The following is a 9,583-nucleotide window of genomic DNA, read 5'->3' as shown; positions in this document are numbered from 1 at the left end:
GGTGCTTGTAATGATTTTTGCGTCTTTCTCCGACAGTTTAAATGCTTCCACACTGCTGACGTGTGTGCTGCATAATAAAGAGTGCGCGCCTCTCACTCTGCGCTGGTTGCTATTTGATCGCGTCATATCATTGTTCGGTACAATTTATTCGGTCTTTTCGCTTATTCGGCCGAAAGAGCTTTTTTTGCTATTTTCGGCCGAATAATTTCGGTTGCCGAACATTCGGGGCATCCCTAACTTTTATACTGAATAATGCAATATTGTAATTTGAATTGTACTTTTAAAAGTACTGCAACACATAATATTCAAACTAAATTCCACTCATTTCCGAAAGGCTTGTTTGGTTTGTTTGCAGCCTCATTGGCATAAAGCATCTCTGAGACATTTCTATTCCCAAAAGACCATCACTATCACAGTGCTGTATGCGCGCGTTTAGCTCGTTATGTTAACGTGTGTAGCCTATATGACACACCACATTCTCCGTGAAAACAAGAGAATTATCTCTTGTGCTGTTACAGTAGGCTAATTCACCTCTGGATGCAATCCCAAGAGAATAACATGAACATAAAACAGAAATAAACCTCCAGTGCAATTAAATCCACCTCATTTTTAGCCCCCAAAAGCTGCCCTAGATTTAAAAGAAGAAAAACGAATGCAATACTTTTAGAACAAATTTGACTGAGGTTTAAGTGTAAAGCTTAGCTAAACAAGACAAAATGGCTTGATAATGACAGCAAAAGAATAGCATTAATGGCTAACGTGGTTGTAGCAACAATGAATATCAATGAAAGATTTATTACAGTAAAAAAAAGGGGGTGAGTCTTTGTTGTGTTGATGCAAGTCCTGATAACTGTTTCTAGCGTCAGCTACATACCGCAAACACACTGATCTCAGCACACACACTCTAACTTCAGTTTAACTGGGGCATTTCCCACGCATGTGAAGTGAAAGAAATATGAACCACGGGTTCTCAGGAAGTAAAGCTGCCCATGTCAAAAATACAGCACCACAACACACCATCTGCAGAGCACACGCTCAAACCAGACAACAATAAAATGACTCGCATCAGGAAACCAATACAAATTAAGTCTGACCTTTTGTGGTCTAAACCAGTCTAGTCACAGACCTGAGTGTTTGCTGTTTGCGTACGTATCATGGTTTAGCAATGTGCTTGTCTCTCTGTCCTACCTGTACTTGTCCCTTTCCCATGATCTTGTCCACAATCTCATTATCGTCCTTATTGAGCTTTGATTTGTCGTAACACTTCTCGTAGCACAGGATCCGCAGACACTGAGAACCCTCCAGCTCTATTTCGAACTCCTATAGGAGGACAAAAGAATTAATGACAGATGCATGATGGTGATTTGTCAGGTGACTTTTCTTTATTATAATGATGCACTTTTAAAAAGCCGACCTCATTCCACCGTGGTTCTGTTGTGTCTCTGAACACACGCGTTTTGGCCTTACTGACAAAGTAACCAAAAGAGTCCACCTCCAGCGTACAGTACAGATCTACAGAGAACACACAATAATGATCTCATGAGAAAAAAACAAAACATAAAAAAGCTCATTCAGAAGCTGTTACATATACCTTCAAAAACATAAAAGTTGAATTCCATATCAATGTGCTAAGTTGCTTTGATGTTTGACACCAATAAACAACCTACAGATCTATATTACTTGGAAGCAGAATTATTTATTCTATTTCATTTTATTTATTTATTTATTTTTATTTAAAAATCAGAAATTGACAATGGTAATAGATAATGTTATATTATTTTAATTTAATTTATATTTTATATTAATATCACTACTACTACTTACAAAAGATCACTATTTCAAATGAATGCTGTTTTTTTTTTCACTTTCATCCAATAATCCTGAAAAAAGTAGTATCACAGTTTTCATAAAAACATTTTCAACACTGATAATAAGAAATGTTTCTTGAGCACCGAATCAGTGTGGAAAATAATGTGTTTTTTAACTTTAAACCGCATAAACACATTTCATTACACCAAATACACAAAATAATGTTCTTTTTAGCAGCATCATATGACCCCTTTAATATTATTTCTGAAGGACTGGAGTAATGATGCTGAAAATAAAGCTTTGTTATCACAGGGAAAAAAATACATATTTACTATTTTTAAATGGAAAACAGCTATTTTAATTTGTAAAAATATATTCACAATATTATTATTTTATTGTCTTTTGACAAACAAAATAAATGCATTTAACATTTAAAAATCCCCAAAATTTTGAATGGCACTGTACCTTTTATTACAGTAAGTTGCTGTGGCTAAATGCAGTAAGCCATACAAATCCATGCACTACAGATTTTGCCACTGTTAAGGGGGTTTTAGGAATTAAAAATAAAGAAAATTGTAGCCTCAGTGTGATTCATTTCTTTGTGTTAATTAATCAAGGCATATAATTTAGCTCTAACACTTCATGGTTCACTGTGTAGACATGGTGTCAGCATTTAAAACCTTAAATGATTTTTACACCCTGCTGGTCTACCATCTGTTTTCAAATACATCCATTTGTGTCAATACCGAAACACAATACAGTGATTGTCAGGATTCTTACACACACACACACACACACACACACACACACACAAAGGAACAGGGCATTTGTCTTATCTATCGGTCTATGTGTCTTACAGCAACATGCCTCACGTGCTCACACACTTCTCTAATAGCAAATTAACTTTATCACATTGCTATAGTTTGTGTGACCAACTGACAGTTTGATGGATTACAGCACGCCATGACCTCTGACCTCTGCAATGCGTGGGGTGTATTGTTGAGACAGGAGAGAAATGAGGTGATGTTCAATTAGTATGGAGGTGGTGTCACACAAGAGCGGTCGGCTTCAAAACACACCATGGGGCTTGTGAGCGTGGCTTTAACACGAGTGTGCAGTCAATCAGGCCACTGGTAATTGATAGTGTGGTGTGTAATGTGTATGTTAATAAATGTGGGGTGTGTTGCTTTATAATGAAGCTGTATTTGCACACATACACACCAGCTGTGTCAGCACACACGTCTTCAGCTCATGCCAAAATGATCATATTAATGAGATAACACCACAATGTCACCAGTGGGAATTTCAGGGTTTTCTCTGAGGCCAGCTTTTCGATTTGGGGGCAATTCAGTTAAAAAACTCGCGGGGGAAGCAACCTGGCCCTTGTGAAAAAGAAGTACACTTTTTAAACATATTAACTTTAAATATAAAATAAAATGCCAAAAAGAATGATTGACAACAATGATTTAAAATGTACTCTCATAAAATATACTTTCAGTAAGTGGCCTTTCCTTTCATTATTATTATATTATCTGTGGGTACAGTTTTTTTTTTTTTAAATATACTTTTAAGAATTAAAGTACACAGTACAAGTGCACATTCAGTACAGTTAAAGGGTTAGTTCAGCCAAAAATTTAAATTCTGTCATTAATTACTCACCCTCATGTCATTTCAAACTTGTATACCTCTGTTTATCTTCGGAACACAAATTAAGATATTTTTGATGAAATCCGAGAGCTTTCTGACAGCAACGCAACTGACCCGTTCAAGGCCCAGAAAGGTAGTAAGGAAATTGTTTAAATAGTCCATGTGACATCAGCGGTTCAACCGTAATTGCTGTCTAAGCAGGATCTGAAAGCTCTCGGATTTCATCAAAAATACCTTCATTTGTGTTCCAAAAATGAACAAAGGTCTTACAGGTTTGGAACAACATGAGGGTGAGTAAATAATGACACACTTTTCATTTTTGGGTGAACTAACCCTTTCTGCACTTCTTTGTCCAAATCAAGTTTAAAGGAACTATTCACCCCCCCCAAAAAAAATAATAATAATAATTTACTCACCCTCATATCATTCTAAATCTGTGTGACTTACTTTGTTTTGTGGAATATAAAAAGACAAATATCTCCGTGTTGTTTTGGTTCATACAATGGAATTCAATGGGAGCCAAACTGTTTAATTACCAACATTCTTCAAACTATCTGTGTTTTGGATAAAAAAAAGAAAGTCGTGCAGGTTTAAAATGACATGTGGGTGAATAAAGGATGATACATTTTCATTTGGGCTAAACTTTCTCTTTACCTCTTCCCCCGCCACTTTTAGAAGACAACGCTTCCCCGCCAAAGACGAGTTTTTACGGCTTTTCGTGTTTTCACTGTTATACACTAGGGGGCGCTATTACACATCTTCTGAACGAGTACAAAACCTCCTGAACAAAAACACATGTGTACAGGACGGAGAAACGAGCAATCTCTTATGTAAACAGATGCATATGAAAAATTATGCGATCATCAGCAATGGCAGCATATAAATGAAAACTGCATAATGTTACGGAGTAAAATGTTGATCCAGGAAGTGGTATATGTCTGTGCAAGATAGAATTATGTGTTGATAGAAGCGATTTACTGGATTTATGCTTTGATAATCGTACTGAATATTACCCAGATGTAGTTTTTGATAAAAATGTGATTTTCTCACCTTTTTGCTCAAAATTATGCATTTTTATGAAACCTACCTATATTCAAGTGTTGATAAAAAAAAGAATGCTTTAAGCTAAAATAAAAAATGAGTAGAGGCTCTGATCTTTATTTTGGTGTATTGCATATTCAAATATTCATACAGCAAAATATTCTGGAGGCCATCAAATTTTAGTGAAAATCCTCAAAATCGCTGGCGGTGGCTGGCAACTTTTTTCAAAAATGCTGGTGGGGAAAGAGTTAATTATAATTGGTGACCATACTTTTTAGTTTGTATGCATTTATAACTGATGAAAATACACTAAAACTAAAAAAAATAAACACAATATTTAGCTACCGCTGTTTGGGGCAGCACAAATGTAAACCAAAATAAATATGAAGCATAAATTCTCCATTTAGCATCTGCTAAAGAAAAAAATCCATTCTTAAATAATGAATGATGTCTTAAATGAAAAAGACCTTTACCCAAACCCATCCTGTCCCATTCAGCAGAGCTGTACTTCAAACATCTCAGTCAGACCCATTTCCTTGCTCTCAATACTAAAAACATGAAATAAGGGCAGCTATATCTCTCCACATGGTCAGAGGAGGCTTTAGATTTTAGCAGCACCAGGCACAGAAACCTAGTTCTTCAGAGAACAGGAAATGTATTTATAAAAACATCCTGCACGAATCAGGACAGAGAGTGGACTAGGACGGTGAGGAAAGGTGCTCAGGTTTGCAGATGGTGACCACTGAGTGTAAATCGACCCTCAGTGAGAGTAGTGCTTCCATGGAATGTGTTTTTAAAAGGGTTTTCAGATGCACGAGAAGACCTTTAGTGGGCTCTTAAAGACTGATATAGTGCACCGTCATTACTTCAGCCATGCTTTTGACTTGACATGAGAGGTTTGTGTAGTAAAAAAACTCAAAGAGGTTGTTATTGAGAAGCCATTATATAAACAATGATGAATAAATAATCTCAAAGACATAAAACTAAGAGGTTTGGCACTTTGGTGCATATGTAGAAAGACAATAACCACTGATGGCTCTGTATTATACAAACAGTGTAATTGTTTGGAGTTTTAAATTTGACCAAATGTTTATGGTTGCCCCACACAATGGCGGATGGGAAGTCTCGTCATCTGGGGGAGGAACCGTATCCTCGGGCTGATGTTCCCAAATGAAATGAGATGATGATGAGAGTCATATGGCAACCAGTCCATTCACACACATATACTGTAGACGTGCAGATGAGTTTCTTTTACAGATGAAGAACATTCATACAGGGATATGCAGGGACAGTGCTATGCTGTTATATTTACATTTATGTTTACTGTGATTATTATGTGCAAAAGTTTGGAGATTTTTATATGATGTTTTTTTTTTTTATGCTCACCAAGGCTGCATTTATTTGAAACGCACAATAAAAATGGTAATATTGTGGAATATTATTACAATTTAAAATAACTCCTTTCTATTTTAATATATTTTAAAATGTAAATTTGTACTGTGATGCAAAGCTGAATTTTTTTTGCATCCGATCACTCCAGTCTTCAGTATCATATGTTCAGAAATCATTCAGAAATCAATCTAATATGCTGATTTGCACAGTTGTGCTACTTGAAGGAATCTGCTGCTTTATGAACTAGCCATATGCAACTGGTAAGATTGGAACTCTTGGAACAAAAGGATTAGAGATTGTAAACTAGCAGAAAGGTAAAGATAAATAATTTACTGCATGTGTCAAAAATTGTGGTTAGTATTCTGGGTCAGTATTTTCTCCCTCAAACTCTTTTTATCAGGAAGCCAATGTCAACGACCCAGTTTTCATTAATGGCCCAGAGCGAGGATTTGGATGCATTTCCTGTCAGAGTGGTTCAAGGCCTTTAATAAGACTTGGAGAGGAGGATTCAATCAGCGGCTGAGATGGAGCAAGTACATCCCAATATAAAAAGATATTCAAACACCTGCATATCCATATGCACAACACATGTTTGCTCTCACTGTTACATTCAAGAAGACCACAACACCACAAACTCCATGACAAACGACTTCAGACGAGCCAAACACAAAAAAATGAACCAAGAAAACAAGCATTCAAAAAAAAACAAAAAAAAAACACACAAAGCAGTCTTACACAATGGGTCTTTTGAATCATTCTTGAGGAACAATATCGTGCGATTTATTAGGGCATTGTTATCAGAGTTGAGCTGATCTACAGAGTCTGCTGGCCACATGCATCCGTTATTCAAATGCACATTAGCATACTGTACATAAACGTGATTTGGGTATTTCATTCAAGCCCTGACCTCATAAAGCAAAGAGACATAATGTGTAAATATATATGCAAATATTCATTCAATCAGCGGCTGAGATGGAGCAAGTACATCCCAATATAAAAAGATATTCAACCACCTGCATATCCATATGCACAACACATGTTTGCTCTCACTGTTACATTCAAGAAGACCACAACACCACAAACTCCATGACAATGACTTCAGACGAGCCAAACACAAAAAAATGAACCAAGAAAACAAGCATTCAAAAAAAAACAAAAAAAAAACACACAAAGCAGTCTTACACAATGGGTCTTTTGAATCATTCTTGAGGAACAATATCGTGCGATTTATTAGGGCATTGTTATCAGAGTTGAGCTGATCTACAGAGTCTGCTGGCCACATGCATCCGTTATTCAAATGCACATTAGCATACTGTACATAAACGTGATTTGGGTATTTCATTCAAGCCCTGACCTCATAAAGCAAAGAGACATAATGTGTAAATATATATGCAAATATTCATGAGTGAAGCCCCCACAGGACAAGCTCTTACAAATGATACAGTTATGACCCAGCAGCCATGGTGACCACAGTACTGCTGACGTACTCTTGTTACATTGTTTTTTACACTAAATACATTTCATATTTTGTCCTGTGTGATGGAGCCATGGGAGACAATTTTCAGATACAGATTCATCTCTGCCACTTTCATCTATACTAAAAAGGAACTTATGTAACAGGAGTTTCTATGTGCATGAATGTTGTGCAACTCCCACAGTGCACTTTTTTCATCCTTTGCAGAGGCAAAGCTTGATTTAAAGACAACATGACACTGTTAACATAATGAAATGTATTTGTGTAAAACAGGAAATACGTAGAAAGAAAATGCTATGTTCTGAATAAAATACCTTGCACAGTATATAGTATATATGTGAGCCTGGACCACAAAACCAGTCTTAAGTCGCTGGGGTATATTTGTAGCAATAACCAAAAATACATTGTATGTGTCAAAATTATTGATTTTTCTTTTATGCCAAAAATCATTAGGACATTAAGTAAAGATCATGTTCCATGAAGATATTTTGTAAATTTCCTACTGTAAATATATCAAAACTTAATTAATTAGTAATATGGCGATTTTCTCAGTATTTTGATTTTTTTGCACCCTCAGATTCCAGATATTCAAATAGTTGTATCTCGGCCAAATGTTGTCCTATGGAAAGCTTATTTATTCAGCTTTCATGTGATGTATAAATCTCAATTTCGAAAAATTGACCCTTATGACTGGTTTTGTGGTCCAGGGTCACATATACAGTATATATTCACACACATTCATCACTCCAGAAATGAAAGGTCGAGCGTTTAAGAGTGTATCAGTGCCTGCCCAATTTTCAGCGGCCTTGGTTTCGGAAATATTTTTCACATTAATTTACTTCCAGGACCGAATTGCATTCTATTGAAATGTGGAATGGTACTTCCGCTAGTATGTTCTGTTGTACACTGCTCATTTTGGTGAATGTTGTACCCATAAGACATTCAAAAATCTGCATTCAGTGAAGGGCATACATATTATATTCAAAAAAAGTCTGTAGCGGTTTGTGAGTTCATTCATATTGTTTTTTTTTTTCATCTAATCGCTCCCCTACACAATCACAGTAACTTACTCTAAGCACACTTGCTACAGTAATATGCAATAGTGTCTACAGCTAACTGATGGAGAGTTCATCTAAGGTGAACACTTGAAAAAAAGTGTAGTTTTTTCAGTAACAACCTTCCTCTTTCTTCCTTTCTCCCCAACATATGAGGTCAATTACTTGTGCTCGGCATAATAAAACAATACATCTGTATAGATCAGCATTTCCCAAAGTGTGGGCTGCAGCTCCCCTGCAATACTTAGTGGGCCACAGACCACATTTTGAGAAATGCTGATTTATACAAATGAATTGTTTCCATTATCCTTTGTTATGCAGGATAAATGTGTTTTCTATATTTTTTATATTCTATAAAGTGAAAGAAAAGACACTTTGACTTACTGGCAGATTCTTTGAAGCCCGTGGCTTTATGGACGATCACATGCAGGAAGCCGTACAGACCAGGAGATTCATCATCTGGAAGAGACAAGAAACACTCAGTAATTGTGTGTGTGTGTGTGTGTGTGTGTGTGAGTGTGTCCAAGTCCTTCCGTTAGTCATCTTTCAGCATCTCCATCTTTAATCTACCCACAATCCTCCATTTTCCTGCCTATTAGTGACAGATAACAGATAAAGGACACATATGCAAGTGTCTAGTCACCCACTTGGTGCTAAAACACATACATACTACTAAAATTAAAATGGCAGAAATGGCCCAGACCACCCAAGAGTAGGTTCAACGCTCTTTGAAGAGCGTGTGAATGGAAGAGGGAAAGAAGACACCTGCACTAGTATCCAGTCACCACTGTTTCTCTCTCTGTGCTCATCAGCTGGTGAATGCATGTCTGCTGTAATGTGAACAGTGCTATTTTTACAGAATATCTCTGGTTTGTGTGGTCCATTTCTGTGCTGGACTGGTGATACACATCAGGCTATCTGAGTGTCATTGTGTTTGGATTGCTCAGATCCATTACAGGACTTGATGCTCATCACACTACTCAAATTTCCTTCTACAACATGAAATAAGACACTGCGATTAGAATGTGGTTATAAACAGACAACAGAGCCTGACTTCCATGCTGAAATTAGCAATGGTTCGTTAGTGAGGACAGGAAGTTTATTTACATTTTATTTTTAAATTGAGTAGTTTATAGGTATATTGGACACTTCATTGGGTACATTG

General features: G+C 36.5%; 1 protein-coding gene across 2 annotated transcripts in view; it reads right to left on the bottom strand.

Annotated features, from left to right (window-relative positions):
- abr (ABR activator of RhoGEF and GTPase) overlaps window positions 1–9,583 on the bottom strand; it is a 204,277-nt gene that overhangs the window by 53,422 nt on the left and 141,272 nt on the right. For both annotated transcript variants that reach the window (XM_016517311.1, XM_016517313.1), the window contains exons 14-16: window positions 8,803–8,877; window positions 1,415–1,512; window positions 1,189–1,320 (exon numbers count right to left, since the gene is read on the bottom strand). In XM_016517311.1, the coding sequence (XP_016372797.1) occupies window positions 1,189–1,320; window positions 1,415–1,512; window positions 8,803–8,877 (305 nt within the window). The remainder of the gene's footprint in view (window positions 1–1,188; window positions 1,321–1,414; window positions 1,513–8,802; window positions 8,878–9,583) is intronic.

The sequence above is a fragment of the Sinocyclocheilus rhinocerous genome, unplaced genomic scaffold (genome assembly GCF_001515625.1).
Source record: "Sinocyclocheilus rhinocerous isolate Xijiao unplaced genomic scaffold, SAMN03320098_v1.1 scaffold1319, whole genome shotgun sequence".
Taxonomy (NCBI): Eukaryota; Metazoa; Chordata; class Actinopteri; order Cypriniformes; family Cyprinidae; genus Sinocyclocheilus; species Sinocyclocheilus rhinocerous.
The sequence above is the reverse complement of the archived record's forward strand: the minus strand, read 5'-3'. Positions and strand labels throughout refer to the sequence as shown.